Here is an 18,737-nt window from a genome sequence, read left to right on the forward strand (position 1 = left end):
TAAAAACTGACAGTGGAAGCCAACGTGGAGAGTTCTACATCGCAGCAGCATCATACGGGACCGTTGTTTCTAAATAGGCAACGGGAATTTAACATTTTACTACTGTTTGCTAATTGAAAGGAATGCCCTTTAACTGTAGTCGCGATTGTGTTGGTATTAGATACCGCATAAATTCCCTGCACCAGACCTGGAAGTGGCTGCACCAAACTATCGCCCTGCATGAGTACCTCATCTCTATGACCACTTCCGACACGGACGCTATTGGCCAGAAAGGCATCAACTGTGCGTTCTAAGAAGGGAACTCAGTGCCAGTACCAGTAATCCAAAGTAACCAGTTAATAGAAAGTGTTAATAAGGCGCAATAAATCATTTCAATAGTGTTAAAGTGAAAAGTGCGAAGATTGTCAACTTTTTTCATCCAACCTCAAAAGAGAAAACGAACATTTGCTTCTTCTACGTTCTACTAGTCAAAAAGTGCAAAAATCATCTACGAACTGTCTGAAACTAGAACTGTCTTGAACACTGCCAACATAAGTGAATATAATTTATGATATAAATATAGAACTCGTTGATTCTGCATAGTGCTACCCAAAAAAAATCTGGATAATCTCGTCGTTACGCAACACGCAGAACATCATAAACATCAACCCTCGATAACTCATCAACTGCGGATCGGAACCAAGAGTGAAAATATATATAGGACAAAGAGATCAAAATAAAATAGCGAGAAAACCCCAAGATGGCTGCCCTTATTGTACAACGCTGTAATACAGCCGCACGTGCCGTATGCAAGTTGTATGTGGCCACAACATCCACCCATACAGCATTTCTAGCGCGAACCATCACAACCACTAACCGGCTACATATTCAAAACAACACAACCAACCATGGCAAGAGCAAACAGCTGTCTTCGTCCGATATCAAGAAGATACCGGATAGTGAGGTTCGAAAATCGGTTTTTATCTCGCAGTCCAACGATATCTACTCCAATCTTGCTCTTGAGGATTGGATCTATCGGAACTTTGACTTTGCCCATCACCACATCCTCATGCTATGGATCAACTCGCCCACGGTGGTGATTGGTCGGCACCAGAATCCTTTTGCCGAGGCCAATGTATCCGCTTTGATGCGCAATGGGGTGGAGCTGGCACGGCGGAACAGCGGCGGCGGGGCAGTGTACCACGATTTGGGCAATTTGAACTGCACCTTCTTCACACCACGTGCTCGCTACGATCGGAAGTACAATTTGAATCTTATCACGAGGGCTCTGTACCGGGAGTACGGCATCAGTGCGGACATTTCCGACCGGGACGACATCACATTGATGGGCAAAAAGGTGAGTGAGCTGTTATTAATAAACCGGTTTTGTTTGTGTGTTTATGGTTGATTGTCCCATAGTGTAACATTCTGACAGTGGACCTCCTACTGAAAAGTACATTAAACATAAATAGATATGTATAAAAATTCTGTTACATTCCTCTTGTAAGACGTTGTGACATGGTTATTTTTTACAATGCGATACTCCTTTCAAGAGCCTCAGAAATCTTTTGTAGAATAAATTGAAAGAGATTTCCGTATTAGATTCTATAATAAAAGTTGGTGTTTTCAGTAATTTTTAGTACATATTCGTGAGAAGTGTAGTAGAGCTTTTATAAAATGTAATGCATAAATAATTCATCAAGCATTTCTTTCACATACAAGGGGGTTACACATTGGTCAATTTACCATATGTATTGTTATCTGTGTTGTGTAGTTGAACTAGCTATGGCTATAGCATCGAGCGGAAAATTCCATTATATACTACAATGTTGCAGCTAGTCGAGTTGGGTTATCATATCAAATTGTTTCCAGTGCTTTGGTACTTCATGTATATATTAGATTTAAACAAGCTAAGGCCGGAGTGGCCTGTGTAGTAATTAATTATACTTTTTGTAGGAACTATCAATAAACCATTTATGAGGTGAACCGGTCAAGGGCCGAAAACCTCATTAATAAAGACAATAAAAAAAAATAAAAAAATAAATAAACCATTTGATAATTATTTAATATATATTAAGATCGATACAAATTTTATAATCTGTCCTTATTCTATAAAGCATGCATTTGACAGAATAATTATTTTTTTAATGTTATATAACAAAATGCCTGAAACAACTTTGAATTTGGCCTTTGACGTTCAAACCTGAGACGTTCAAAACAGTCAGTAGCGTAGTTGATTTTCTTCTTCTTCTACTGGAACTGGCCTACTTTTCAACTTAGTATTCTGTTAGCATTTCCTTAGTTATAAATTGAAAGCTTTTCTATATCCGCCATTGCATGAGTATGAATCTTGTGTGGCAAGTACAATGGATATACTATGCCCAGGGTGTCGAGAATGTTTCCAACCCGAAAACATCCTAGACCGGACCGAGAATCGAACTCGCCATCTCCTGATTGGCAATCCTACGCCTTTGCTCGCAAGGCTACTGGAGACCCACTACGTAGTTGATTTTGTTATCTTGAAAATATTCGGCTGCGCTAAATGAAACGTAGGGAGAAGGACCGTTTGGGCAGCACTTCGTATTCCCGTCCACAACGTGATTAACTCGGCCGAATTCCAACCAAATGGCTTGATTTTATGTTCGTTATTAGATATCTACTAGGGTGCCAATGGAATGTGTGGAAAAAATTGATTATCGAATTTCAACAACGGGTAAGTGCTCAAAAGTTTCATCTCCTAAAAAAAAGTCCCCATGCAAAATTTCAGCTCAGTCGGACTTCGTTATGGGTTTAACCAAAGCGGTCAAAGTTTGACTTTTTTTGAAACACGAAAATTTCCCAAAGGCCCACAGGAAAATTTCGAAATCGATTTTTTTTATGTCAAGTGTCTTAGAAATGCATGAAACGTCGAGATCTAATGCTATCTCAAGAAGTTTTTTTTTGAAAAAAATTTACCTTTTGGGGCGCAAACAATTTTTCGTAATTTGATTTTTTGTTATCTCGGAAGGAGTTTTTTTTTTTCAAAAAATTGACTTTTTTTTATTTAGAAAAAATTAGCGAAATCGAATTTTTTTAGTGCCAAATATCTTAGAAATGCATGAAACGTCGAGAACTGTTTTAATCCCGAAAAAAATGAATAATTGTCTTTTTATAGGACTTTTCGAGATTTTGGGACATTTTTTTTCAAAATCGTATTTTTTTTAGTGCTAAATATTCTTCAAAAAAAATTGTTCAAAAGACAAGACCATATCTCGACGTTTCATGCATTTCTAAGACATTTAACATAAAAAAATATTTTTAAATTTTCCCGTACCCCTCCCTTGGGAAATTTTTAGTGTTTCAAACTTCTACTGCTTTTGTCAAACGCCGTAGTACGATTGAGCTGAAATTTTGCATAGGGACTTTTTTCGAGGAGATTTTGAGCACTACTCGTTTTTGAAAATCGTAAAGTCGATTTTCATTGGCACCCTAATATCTGCGGACAAACATCATCAACAAAATACCAAATAATTAGGTTGTGATGCACAATGTGCGTAATGCGGTAATGGGGACGGGTATGCCGAAATAGGTATCTACCCTATTGAGCCCAATAATAAATGCAATCGAATTTTCTTAGGCTCCAGCGATTCGTTTACTTTTAGTTAAATTTTTTCAGTTCGATTGTTATGGTTAGATTTGACATTTTAAACTTTGTTCGCGAGAAAATTGGCGCCAAATCCATTTTGCTTCAAATAACTATCAATTTGTCAAAACTCAAATAGGTCAACTTTGGAGTACAGTTTTAACTACGATGGGAAACTAACCATCGAAGTGTCAAATTTTAACTAAAAGTTAAATAAATCGATGAATTGGTTCTCAGCTTTAATATACATTAAAAATTAAAATCCATGAAGAGCTCTCGATTGCTTCTAATGTTAGCTGGAAATTTTCAAAAGCAAAAAACTAGGCCGCGTTCCGCGTTGAATGCAAATATGACGTCCACTACTTTTTGAGATTTCTAGACCCTTTCCCTCTGTCACCTGGCATATGTACTGTCACGTAATCTTAGACCCCTACCACCTAGGTACCAAAAAAGTGTCACATAACTAATGTTTCGCCAACATTTATCAATATATGTACAACACTTTAGGACAATAATATCAACAATGAATCGCCTACTTTAAGCGTGCTTACAGTGACCCACTAACCGAGCAAAGTCTGAAAACTTATCGAGAGCATATAGAAAACACATTTTGAATTCGACATCAAATTGAAATCATAATTTTTCAAATATGAACCATCATGATTGATTACATATTTTGATCACATTTTGCTGTAGATTTCTAAATTGTATGATCTGACATCAAACTGTGTACTTATTTTGTTATCGGAACCAATATCAAATTCAGTTTTCGATTTGCTCTCATCGATAGCAGGAATAGTTTTCGATTTGATGTCACAGTAAGATTTTTCTACTATACATTTTGTTATTTTATTAACGGTTAAAACACGTTCTACACACTTAATTTTTTTTACCGGGATCTCAGCAAAATGGTAAACTTTTACCGAGATTCGCACAGCCGTGCCCCAGCAATCATGTTTTTTGCCGACATTTCTGTCAAAATTGCTGAAAATCAGCAAATATTTTGCCGAAAATCAGCTAACAAACGTCATTTCTGCTGAAATATCAGTTTTTTATTTTGCTGGCGCACGGCAGTGAGCCACTTCAGTCGAATTTTGAAATTAGTCTTAACTTAACTTAACATAGTTATTATGTAGAGTTGCACATAAAAACAAGATTTACAACGTAAATTACTATCAAATTGCCATTATCACCATTCGGGTGTCTTGTTGATAGTTGGATGACAGCTTTCTGTTACAAATTTGGTATTCTCACGTTTTTTTTTTTAGAAAATCAAGATTCCCCCGGAGACAAAAGATGTCCCGTACGACAGTATCTTAACTAATTCAAAATTCGTAATTGACAAGAACTAGTTCTCCTCAATAATGTTTGGGACAAACCGGGCACTAAAAGAGGAGTTCAACACAAGTTCTCTTGAAAATTGGAGTTCTAGAGTTCATAGAGACCATGCGCTAATTACGTAAAGATTTGTCATTTTCTTATACTTCACACTAAAAAAGTAGAGCGCAGATGAGGTTGCAAAAAAAAAACGAAAAATTGTTTGTACCACACAATAGGTGCCTGAGGTAAAAGTATATGATTGTGATCTATTTCTATTCAAAAGAAAGCATGATCTAACGTTTTTCATCTCTTAAATTACCAACAGCGAGATTGAGACCAGACACACTCGTATGAACAGCAGGCATACTTACTACTCAACCACCAGAACGCCGACATTTTCAAACCATTTGAAACTGTTATTTCACAGCTTCAGTGTCAAATTTCTGCTACATCGGTTTGTGAATTAAAAATAATATGAACAATCGAAATACCTACATACTTGACTTCAGAAGACCTGAAAAATGACTATCCCAATCCGGGTCTCCTCTTGAATCTAGTGACATTCAGCATGATCTGGTTTGTAGGAATTCATGCTACGTTATGAAAGGTTCAAGATACACGACGCTGTATTATAATCTTAGTTACTCAATTAAAAATCCGAGTAACTCAATTCTTAAAAGATTCATCAAAAATCGACACTTCATGATGCTTTTTTGCATCAACTTTTTTTAGTTAAGTAAAGAGTACAAAAAAAATGTCAGGAAAAAGTGTCTAAAATGGACACCTAGTAATATCCCTTTAGTTCCTGGAATTTCATACAGAATTCCAAAGTTTCACTCAGAGTCCCATATTCTCAAAATATTGTCTGATACTAATAAAAATCATAATTTTGAAAATTTCCAAGAATTTTGAAGATTTTTCTGACTAAAAATCCAAACTGTTGAAAATCCTCTGGTTGTGATCGACCAAATTTTGTGTTTGCGTTTTATGTTGGTGGTATTTGGCTTGACCTCGGAATTCGCTTTGACGCAGCCGCGCTGTTGCCATCTAGCGGCGACGTGTGCGTCAAATCACTGTTTTTCAACATGATGAAGTATAGGAAGTATATTTTAAAATGCTTTTAAAATGTTATTAACAGTGATATGTTGAAAACTTTTAAACACATAGGATTAGAATTTTGAAAAACTACATGTTAGGCTCCTTATCTATACATGTTTTTTAATCAAAATAATTCAACTTTCGTGTTACCTATATAAAAGTAAATTAAAATTTTAACCCAAAAAAAATTAACAATTTTCGGCTAAAATGTGTTTTAACGCTTTAATAAGCATTTTAAAAGTGATGTCCTATATCCCTTGCTGGGTGAAATAAAAAAACATCAGCCGACCCCATTTTGTTTTTTCGCTTTTGTCAGGGCCAATTGACCAAATAATCAGGGGAGAAGGCGGAGCATTGAATCCCTACCCCAACATGGGCGACATCAGGATTTGCTTCTAAATATTAACAACAGTGTTAATTCTCTACCGCCTGTTTGTTATTGCGAGGCAATTTTTATGAACGCTTTTTATTTCGATATTTTATCGAAACCAAACACTCAATCACATCGTTATATTGATCAGCAATATAACGATGTGATATGCTTGAGACACCTGCTTGATTATAGGGACTCGAAAAAGAATTTATTTGCAGTAACTAACCGAATATAAAAATGTTCACATTAACGATTGCGCCCTAACACCGGTTCTAAGCTCCGATGCAGAGTACATGAGCTTTGTTCGCCAGTGACAGGCGACAGCCTCATAGGCCCTTGCAAATAATTAAACGTTATTGAAAGTGTTGCCAATAGCAATAATACGACTATGGAATGAAAATGGACTAAATTTTGAATTGGCAATGAACCTTAAAAACATGTGATTAATGAGTATTTCTCTAAACCTACGCACTACAACTTCATAGAAAAGTGGCGTGTTAATATTTGTTATAATAAATTGGATGAAAACCAAGCTGCTATTTGAAAGAGCCACAAAATTTGTAGTAAAATGAATTTGCTTGTTGGTTGAATCACTCGTTCTCATTAACTGCGCATCGCAGCGATATGATTTCCAGGACAAAACACAGCAAATTTTTTTTTATACGCATGCCACTTTTTACTGTTGAAATCAGAAGAGATTTTATTGTATGTATAACAATAGCTAGCTATTTACTTTCATTTCCAGCCACCTTCAGTATTGCTTTATAGGCGCACATCTTATCGCATGGCTAAGGAAGGCGCTTACATTACTATGGTAAATTATTGCCATGATCAGTTGTTTTGAATAATTTTGCGACACTAGTTAGATTTATTCATTCACATAACAAGTTTCAGATTTGGCATGTGTTAAAAAATAATTGGGTGTGTATGTCATAAGATGACGACGCAGAGCATAATCTCCATCCAAGCCTTCCATAACATCAATTTATTGAATTCGGCTTCGTTATGCTTTTTAACACTTTAGCTCCAGTAAACAAGTTATTTTGAATGATATGGAAATGCTTATTATCATCTTCCAAACTTAGACGTACATGTTCATGATAGATTTAGAGGCGAAAGTACAGATTTGATAGTTTTTTTTAGGATATGGCATTCATGAAGAATGTTTTATAGAAGTGGATTTGAAAGCGAGTGGAGGGCAATATTTGTGATGGCATATATCGCACGACCTTCCTTCTGTCAAACTCCCTTATGAAAGGGGAGGGAGGATATCAGTGTGGAAGCTATTTAGGTAATAATTGATTGCCCCTTAGTTTTATATGATGAATAGAAGAAAAATAGGAATCTAATTTTATTGGGGACTTGGTAAATAATCGATGGTTCTCCAGCTAAAAAGTTCTGTTTCAGAGAGAAAAAAAAGTTATTCGGAAAAATAGTCACGAATGAAAGCTAAAGAGCTATAGTTAAAGTTAAACTTAGTTAAAGTTCTAACGATGCTTATTATTTTGTCATGAACGTCCCCCAATACACACGCAGTGAACACATCTGAGACTACACATCATAGAAGCTTATGCAATGGCAGATTCTGTCAGTTTATGCTGATGGGCTGGGGTTAATACATTTTTCACGTTTATAGGTTTCCATTCGTGTCTGTATTTTCGCGTAAAGCTTGCTGCTATTAAATCAGTATACAGAACAACTTTTTCAGAGAACGTATTACATGTTGTAAAATGGCTATTACGTCACTTTCCCAGATTACGGCAGGTAAGAAAATGTGACTTACAAGGCCTCGACACATGAAAATATTTTTTTTTTTGCAATTACTAGTCAGCTGATCTGGTTTACAGTTCGTCTTTGAGTGATAAAACGACCTACTTTTCCATACCAATGAAATGGGTGCTTTAATGGCCATTATGCAACTCAAATGAGTTGAATAATAGTAGTTTGTGCAACTAGTTGCAAAAAGATGATTTTTTCAGCACGAGTTGTACGGATAAATACTACGAGTGCTGAAAAAATCGAGTTTTGCAACGAGTTGTGCACACGCTATTTTTTGCAATTACGAAAACTGGGCTTTAACTTGATAAATCTATACCAAAATCGTACAATCGAATTTAGTCCACATGATCACTCATGCCAATAAACTATGTTGCGGCAGAGAACAATCAGTTTCTTTGTGCCATATTGCATAGCTCGACAAGTCATGTAGCGATAGATGGACTTGCCTTTGGAAAATTATGATATCAGGTCCATCAAACTATTTCATTTATAACGAGACGCAGAGAATACATTATTTGAACAATCACCCAAGCAAATTCAGCAAAGTGTAGTCATGTAACTACTGTTCTGATGTTGGTTTTACATTATAGCACCCAAATGAGTGCTGTAATTTTATGCAACCCATTTGAGTTGCATAATGGTCACTCATTTGGGTGCTATAATGAAAAACCAATATCCGAACAGTATAATTACACGACTACATGTTGCTGCATTAGCTTCGGTAAGTGCTCAAATAGTGTATTCTCTGCCTCGTGTAATAAATTAAACAGTTTGATGGACAAGACATCAGAAATTTCCAAAGGCAACTTCATCTATCGCTTCAAAGCCTTTCGAGTTATGTAATTTGGCACGATAACATGGAATATGATTGTTCTCTGCAGCAACATGATTTATTGGTAAGAATTTTCATGTGAAGTAAATAAGTCTGTACCATTTTGGTACATATATATCATATTAAAGCCCATTTTTCGTCATTGCAAAAAATAGCGTGTGCAACTCGTTGCAAAACTCGATTTTTTTGCAACTAGTTGCACAAACTTACTGTTATCTCCTCTCTATAACTGCGTTGTACAAACAATATTGACGAATTTTCGCTTCCGCAGGGAGTGCAGTATTCTGTCAAGTTACAGCTAATTGTAATTACTGCGCGCTATCTAATGAGGAGGTCGTTCACGCCGTGTACAATTTTACCGGCTATCACGTGCTGGAAGCGTGACTCGCCAAGCCGCAACTCCATTCACAAACGAACCGGTTTTCCGATGTTTATTTTTGGCATGGATTGGTTGTCGGTTGGTTCGTGAGCTTGCAACAGAGTTTGTAGTGTTTACACCTTTCTCGTAATTCTCATAGATTACCAATTTTCTTATGAAGCTGCGCGCACGACTTTATCTGTGTTGAAACTTGAAGCCGCATAGTTTGTGTGCTTATGTTGGTGGAAATGGGCGTGTATCGCTGATTGTGTTAGTGATACTCACATGGAGTTTATTTCAGATTTGTATAGGTACATATCAAATTAAATCAAATTTTGATACATATTTCAGAAATTCCATTTTTCTCTATTTCCTAGAGGATTCGAATTTGAAGGAACCACCATTAGAGCGGTTTTATAAAGTGGATAAAGGCAAATGCCTAGAAAATTTTAAACATAAACTTGGTATAAGTGCTTTTCTAATAGAATAAACAAATTACAATTATTAAATTATATCTAACAAAAAAATGCAAAAAATCGTATTTTCCTGCTTAAATTAGGTTATCCTACCCTGCGAATAATACAATAGAATCCTCCTAACAAACATATTTCACAAAGGCTTACTTATTCTACGAATAGACTGACGTGAAAATCCTAAATATTGTTCATACAATTCTAACTCAAATCGACCATGCAATACAAATGGAAGCATTTCACAATTCTTACTGTCATTCAAGTAGCGTCACAAAATGTTGATCCGATACCTTCGAAAGATACAAATCATTTGCAGTCACTTTCAAACTGTGAAATTCTGTATAATAATCTGTGTAACAGTACCAAATTTGGTTAAATTTCCAAAAAGGTATAAGTATGACGAATAGTCAAATATAGGATAAATTTATTTTTATTTGTTACCCTTTTCTACAGAAATATAATTTAATGAACGATTATTCTTTTATAGTCTCAAACTTCCGAAGTACGCATCATGCTTATTTTAGTTCACCCTGAAGACTAGTGCGTATGCCATTCGTGGTTGACGTTCGCGAATTCTGAACAAACAACAAAAAGAGATCGAGTGAATGAGAGTACATACCTAATCGTCGATCAAGTGAACACGCAATTTCTTTTCACCGGTCCATAGTCCGCAGTCTCTCTGTTCTGTTCACGTTCGGCAAGCGTGTCAGCATTTTTCCTACAACAACAAATCTATGGATCAATCTCATGAGTAATTCTTGAAGAGTAAAATATAAGTTTTGTTCCATGTGGAATCTTGTCTAGCTCTGCTTGTTATTTTATTTTTATTGTTATCCATTTTTAGATTTAAATCAACAATTATATAATTTTTGAAAATAATCATTTTTAAAATTTTCCAGATCTCCGGTACCGCTGCCAAACTGGGTCAGCCTAATGCTTATCACCACTGCACCCTGCTGGTCAACTCGAATAAACTGCATCTGGGCGAATCGCTAGTCAAAGACAACGTAAGTACATTCGTCAATTATAAATATAATTATGATTCCATTTCATCAGTTCGAGCTTATACTAAGAAAGTTTTTTATTCGAACGCTCACAACGGTGCACAAACAAGTTGTTTTGGCGATCACAAGCCACACGCGATGACGGTGGCGATCGTTGCGTGCGATAAGCGCCATCTGCCTGGAAGCGACGCGATAGGAAAGACTTTGTTTGTACTATCGCGGAGTGAGGATCATTGTCAAGTAATGACGGATTTGAATCATAAAAGCTATGTACAATCATAAGCACGATAAATTTCAGTATAAAATAAGTGGTTACCTATTCTTTATCCTCTTCAATCCTTAAGACTTATTGGAGATATGATTTCTTTCATTCGAATTGAATTTTTTTTTGCAATTTGTTCTAGCTAATAAAGTCCCGAATTATAGCAGAAAATTGTCCGGATTTTTTTTACATAAGTGGGTAGACTTCTACAATTCTAGAGAATCATCTTTGTATCAACTTACTTTAAAACTTTTTAATTTACACAGAGTTAAACAGTAAGGTTAGATGGATCAAAGTTTAATTAAAATCTGCATTCATGAATGTAATTCATGTCAGATATGTTGTACATCATACATTATATTATATCGCACTTTACGCCTACATGATCGTCCAAGTGCTTTGATCCCATTAAACTGAACTTTGTTGTCGTTGTTCAAAGGCAGTCAGTCCATTTCGCAAACAAAAAAAATGCCGGTCAAAGTTATCATTTTATCACAGCACAGTTCAGTTTATTGTTCTCGCAATCTCGGCCGATAAGGGAATGAACTCAAACAGAGTGTGTTCACCACCTTCGTACGAGTCGGGCTGTTTATTTTTGCGACCAAAAATAAATTGAAAACGAGTGGAAAATTTTCGCCGGACGCCGGTGTCCCAGTTTCGAATATCTTCAGTCTCACATTTGTCACTCGATGTCAGTTATCTGTGTATATCGCTCGATTTGTTCTACCCACTTCGCTGTGTTCCAGTTTGAACTGGTATGAATTTATGCGTGGAGAAGCTGTGTAGATATGCACCCTTGAAATGAAATTTCGAAAAAAAATCACTTAATTGGGCTCCCTAAACAGTAAGATCTTAAAATTGTGTTAAAATACAATAAACTAAAATTCGGTTAAAAAGCAACGACTTTCCTCCAATATTTTATTCAATTATGCTTTCCACAGTCTATTATAAAGTAACTTTTATGTTTGAAATCATTCAAGTCAAATGCGTAATAAGTTTTGTAAAATCGCCTGAAAATTTATAAAAAAAAATTTCATCTGATCATTGTTGTCCATGTACACTTGAACGCTGCCTCACAGTACCATTTCATATCATCTTCTCCTACTTGGTGAATAAGATAAAGGCACAGCAGCTGAGGGTAGGTTACCGACTTGTAGTTGATGACGCAAAATAAATTGAGAATGATTCTCAAAAATGTCGAAAAACGTACACACATATACACACACATACACACACACATACACACACATACACACACACACACACACACACACACACACACACACACACACACATACATACACACGAACAGACAGACATGTGCTCAGTTTGACAGGCTGAGTCAGTTGGTATATAACACTATGGGTCTACGAGCCTTCTATAAAAGTTCGTTCTCAGAGTGAAATGATAGCCTTTCGTCAACTTTGTTGTACGAGAAACAAAAACTTTATAAGTGAGTTCATTATAGAGGAAGAAACGATGATATTTCTATAGCTTCAGAGGTGATAAATATCTAAATATCTAAGTATTTTTTCAGTTTCTTGTTTTTAGGCGGGTCCCTATGAAAAAAAACGACGATTTCTCAATATTACTTCAAGCAATGCCTAATCGTCCCAATTTTCAATAGAAAACAATGGACCGAAATCCGAAACTTATTGCGGTAGATCGGTCAACCTTAATTCGCGGATGATGTGCATATAGAACGTTCGGTTCTTCATCCCATAGCTCCTATTTTCATCCCATCTAAACTTTTACAGCTTTTAAAATACCACAAAATTTTCTTTGATTTTTAACTCTAAGACGAATTAAGTACTCTCATTTAATTCCACCAGTTAATTTTCGATATCTTTGCAGATACGTATTTCGACCACAAGTCAAGTACGAGACACTGAGAACGACCACACATTTGTGGTCGAATAGTATCTGCAAAGATATCGAATTAACTTGAAATAACAAAATTAATTGTCTTAGACTATTGAATCATTCCACTAAAGAGCTTTATATATTTCTTTGATTTTTGTGATTTTTTTGTGGGTTGAACTTATAGTTTCATTGACGCCAAAAAACTAAAACCTAAACTGTGAAAAAAGAATCGGTGTACATATGTCTAAATACCTATAACCGAACCAATCATGCCACAACTGATTTTGGCAGAGTTTTGGAATGTGATGAAAACAAGTTTCGTGCTGAAATGTTGATGGCAATCCTCAAAATGAATTAATCACCGTATGAATGATTTTTAATTCATTTTTCAATTACACCGATTCTTTTTTACACGGGGATGCGTTCCGTGTAAAAATAGTTTTCAGTTCAAAATTTGAAAATCCGTGTAAAAAAGTTTTATGATTTCTCGACAAATCATGCAAATGAGACAACTTTGCAAAATTTTGTATGGGATTTTTTTACAGGCCGTGTAAAACAGAATCGGTGAAATCACTTCCTTTATGATACTTTGAAAGGGTTGAAAAAAATTTCGTGATTTTCACGAAGAAAAAATTGATTTTCTCATAGTATTAAATAGAGATGTCTCTAATGTTAAATAGAGATGGCGGATTCGATTTCGAGTTGAAAAAATTTCCTCCGGATAATCGAACCCTCGAATAATCAGGCCATTTTTTTGTCGCTGAAAATTTAACTTTGCTCAAATAATATTTTCTCTAGTTATTTAAATCTAATAAAATATCCCGTTGGTCCTTTCATGGGTTCTGACTACGTTAGAGGTCAGCGCCGATCCAAAAACTATCGGCGGCGTTTGTGGTCGGCAGAGGCTTCGCGATTTATTTATTACGTTCGTAACGAAATTATTTTAAGACATTAACGGAGAATCTTTTATTTCGCCGAGAAAATCTAATGAACTGTCCCAGGAGATTTTTCCAAGTTTTCGAATTTTCAACAGGAAAAGCTCTAAAGTTTTCACCAAATTCCTTTGAGATTTTCACGGAAATTGTTTAGAATTTGTCTATGCCACCCGGCATGTACGCTTCATTCCGTCGAGATTTTTCCTCATGATTTTTTAAGTTTCCAAAAAAGAAAGCTTCTAAATTTTATCGTTAAGCACCAAGATTTTTCAGATGCACTTGATGTTGTGGCTTATTCATGTCGTGTCCGAAAATTCCGGAACATCCATGAAATAAAACAAAAATAATGAATTTCATCGAATAGCACCATTTGACATTCTATTTCCTTATCTCCTGAAGCGTTACGTAAATTGTGAACAGTCCAGATCCATTAATTACGTAACGCGAAAATTGGCCTTTCAACCTCCTCCCCATATGTCACACTATTTGTATGAATCATTGCAAATTTTGTATTGATTGTCACACTTCGGAAACCTGCTCCCCTCTTAACGTTACGTAATTTATGGATGCTTGCTCAGAAAAGCGAGAAAGTCACTATCATGTCTTGCACATATTGGATACGTTATAGATACACAAAGATAATATTTCTATTTTTGTAAGATGGGTAAAAATATTACTCCGGATAATCGAGCCATTTCTCTCGTCAATCGAGCCCCGGATAATCGAGACTCCGTTAATCGAGCCTCGGATAATCGAGTCCGGCCTGTATTGATCATAAAACATCGTGTTACAAAAGCAACAAATGGCAGTTGTTAGAAAGACAGCATCTTTTCCTGTCAAAAGATACGTAGGTGCTCACAATCGAACAGGGCTCAAAGGAACTCTTCCCTATATATCCTTTCTTATGTTCCGCCAGACAAATGCATTCTTTGAAAGAAATCATATTTTCCTTTTAATAAACCGAGCAAATGCATTAATTTTAGTTTAAGGAATCATATCTCCTTTGCCATATGTCGGAGAATGGATCCGACGGAAGCGGATACTTTCTTAACTTATGCAGGACAGTTTGTTTTCAAACTGCTTATATCTTCAACATAATTAAATTTTATTGCCTTCTTCATTGAATTTTATTGCCTTCTTATATTGAAAAAAAAGTGTTTGCTCTCAACCACTCGCGTTTCTGTTGATCTTGTTTATGGCTCAGAGGCATAAGCGGAAGAGCACAAAGCATAAGCATTTTATGGAGACTACTAATGTTCCTACGATCAGTTTATTCCTTTTCAAACACACAAATGATGTTCAAAGGACAATAATTATAGAGAATTGAACATTCTTTTCCTTAGATCCGAAATCGGTGATTACAAAGTTGTTATACCTTATGCCATTAGGACCATTAGCCAAACGGCTGGGTGATATAGAATGAAGCCAGAAATCGGCCATTTTGTAAACCAGCTTTTCCAATATTTTTTCAAGAGCGCGAGATGAAAGAACCATAAAGCAAAGAATACAACGGAACGCGACGAAACGGAAAATTTGACAGTTAGCCCATATATTTTCTGTCAAATTTGCCGTTTTCTCCTTCGTTAAACTCTATGAGGCTAAAATAATGGTAGATCGTTTGCTTAGTTATGCTGAACAATCATAATTTGAGTATCGGCACTGTGAAACTATTACGCCACATTTGGGGTTTTGTAAATGTATGTGAATAAACGTGGTGAATTTAAAATTCACCACGGCTTCATTCTATAATAACCTTAATGCTAAATAGTTTCGTTAACTGGAAAAGTAGACTAAAATGTGAGATTACTTTTCTTTCAGTTTTATTTTAATGCCTCACAATAGAGCGAACCCTCGTAGGTTGAAAGAGCTTAAACAGCGGAGGAAGTGGTTCGGTTGTAAGTACCGATCGTTATGGACACCCCACGTATCTTTTGACAGAAAGCAGATGCTGTCATTCTAAAGACTGACTTATTTGCTACAGCAACACGATGTTTTCCGCCTAATGAAAAACATATTATATGGTCAGAATCTATTGCTATGTAAAATATTGAGTCACATCTTACTTTACGTTTATCAAATAATTTTCAAAAATCATTTTATTTACCTTTTTAAGTTTAATAGAGAAATGATTTAATTAAAACCAGATTAATCTACTTAGCGTGATGGAGCCTTGATGGTGTGTTATCTAAATAGAATTTAGGCCAAAACTTTTGAGATTTTGGCCATAACTTCAGAAATAGGAAACAATGTGAAGGATTCTGCGTTGAATCTATTTTGAGGTCCAATCAATTGCTATCAAAATATTAGCAGGAAAAATTGTTTTCACACATTCCACAAACGTTGCAAAATTTGTTTGTGGTCACCTTCATGATCATTGCACCCTTATTTTTTATTGACAAGCGTTCGTTATATATTTTTTGGTTCCTGGGCACGTCTAGCCAGTGTAAAATACTTTTTAGTGAAGCATTAAACGATTTACACAACAAGTTGCATTTAAAGAGGATTCGGTTTATTTTGCTATGAAAATTCGACCGATCAGATATTGTCCACTGAAATTATCGAAAAATCATAGTTTACCTCTCTATGGTCCCCTTTGGAAGAATAAAATTAAATAAATAAAATATTTCAAAAAATGGCTGTGAAGCATATAAATTAAAACCATAAATGTCAATCGATGAAAAATGAAACCCATTGATCTAAACTTCTATTTTGGACCGTTCCTTCATCATCATCCTCAATTCGTCACAGCTTCCAATGATGTCACAGGTTTTGGGGAGGGGTCTAAGAATTTGCGACAGTACATATACTAGGTATACAAAAAGCGTGACATAGGGGAGGGAGTCTAGAAATCTAAAAGCAGTGGACGTCGTATTTGAATCGCCTATAATAATGGACCATATAGTAAGATCAGACAGATCGCGACCTAGATTTTTGCGCCTATCCCAGAATTCGCTAGGGATATCGTGTTAAACAGATCATGGTGAACGATATTCTAAACGCTTTAAAAACTTAGATGCATCTAAAGGCCCTGGTCCTGATGGTATTCCACCGATATTTATGAAGAATCTGCTAAATAGCTGACTGCACCTTTGTTTTGGCTCTTCAGATTGTCATTGGAATCCGGAAATTTTCCCAGGGTATGGAAACTCCTATCTTGTGCCTATTCAAATCGAGGCAAAAATCTGACATTCGTAATTACCGTGGAATAGACAATATCTCTTGCATTACCAAACTTTTTGAATCTATTATCAATGAAAATTTTTTACACAACTTAAAAACAGAATTACAGCATAGATTTTTCAAATGTCGGTCTACCGCTACAAATTTATTAGAATTCATTGATAATTCTCTTAATGCGATGGATAATGGTAACTACGTGGAAGCTCTATACACTGACTTTAGCAAGGCGTTTGATCGTATTGACATTCCAATGTTACTCTTCAAATTCAAAATTGGAATTGAGCCAGGACTCCTTAGATGGCTTGAATCTTATCTCACAGACCGGCAACAAATAATAAAATTTAACGGAAAGAAATCAATCCCATTCAAGTCACTTCAGGAGTTCACAAGGCTCTCATCTTGGCCCTCTTTTATTTATATTATATGTGAATGACATTACCTTCATTCTCAAAAATATAAAGATTTTAATTTATGCCGATGACATAAAGCTATTTATGGAAATAAAAATGAAGACGACATAATCATATTCAGAATGAAATACACATATTTCTATACATGGTGCAGAAAAAATATGCAACTGAATGTTAAGAAATGCAACATAATATCATTCAGCAGAAAAAGAATAACACCAAATACAAATTATATTGAGAACAATACTGTAGAGAAAGACAGAAAGAGTTAGGGATTTAGGGTGATTTTAGATTCGAAACTAACTCTTGTTGATCACTATAACACAATCATCCACAAAGCTAATAATATGCTAGGCTTTATCAAGCGTTTTGCTTCAACTTTCAGGATCCTACATAATCAAAACACTATATATTTCATATGTACGATCTATACTGAATAATGGCATTGTATGTCGCCTATATACAACCACACATGAAGAAGAAGAATAGAGTCAGTACAAAAACAATTTCTATTATACGCTCTTCGTAAATTAGGTTGGACGTCATTTCTCTTCCATCTTATGAAGCACGTTGCATGCTTATAAATATACAAACTTTGAAGAGCGTCGAGAATGTCACGGTTTCATTTGTTAACGATATAGTTTCTCAACGTGTTGATTCAACTGAAATTTTATCGAAATTTAACTTTTACATACCTTCTGGCTACTTCGACATAGAACATTATTTTTAACCATCCACTGCCAGACAAATTACGCCAAATTTGGGCCTCTCAACCGAATGATGGCCGTTTACAATCAACCTGAAACTATTGACTTAACAATTGCATAACATTAGACAGTATTTCCAAAGAACAAACATTACAAATTCACAATATAAATTCAAAATCAAAATTATCATCACTTTACTAAAAAACCTATTATCTAATTATCTATAGCATTACAAAAACAAACATGTATATGTATATGTACTAGTCTACGTTGGTTGACGAAATAAAATAAATAAATGGATCAAAACAAAGATTGTACACTGTAAATCAGGGCTGACATGACCCTCGCTCTATTTTTGTGGCCCGCGCACCGAGGTAGAAAATACTTCATAATCGGCCCTAGTATACTATGTAGCTCGAGAAGCTTCTTTTATAATTTATTCATAAAACTGAGGATATCACTGGTTTAAAAAAATAAATCTGTGTAATCAGGCCCTCATTTTATGTGTTCGAATAATTTCTTACATAGCAATACGTAACTTC

General features: G+C 35.5%; 1 protein-coding gene across 1 annotated transcript in view; it reads left to right on the forward strand.

Annotated features, from left to right (window-relative positions):
* The first annotated feature begins 307 nt into the window (after positions 1–307).
* LOC134202921 (lipoate-protein ligase A-like) overlaps positions 308–18,737 on the forward strand; it is a 285,600-nt gene continuing 267,170 nt past the window's right edge. The window contains exons 1-2 of the mRNA XM_062677931.1: positions 308–1,336; positions 10,734–10,842. Coding sequence (XP_062533915.1) covers positions 740–1,336; positions 10,734–10,842 — 706 coding nt within the window. The 5' untranslated portion in view covers positions 308–739. The remainder of the gene's footprint in view (positions 1,337–10,733; positions 10,843–18,737) is intronic.

This window comes from Armigeres subalbatus, unplaced genomic scaffold, assembly GCF_024139115.2.
Source record: "Armigeres subalbatus isolate Guangzhou_Male unplaced genomic scaffold, GZ_Asu_2 Contig152, whole genome shotgun sequence".
NCBI classification, from domain to species: domain Eukaryota; kingdom Metazoa; phylum Arthropoda; class Insecta; order Diptera; family Culicidae; genus Armigeres; species Armigeres subalbatus.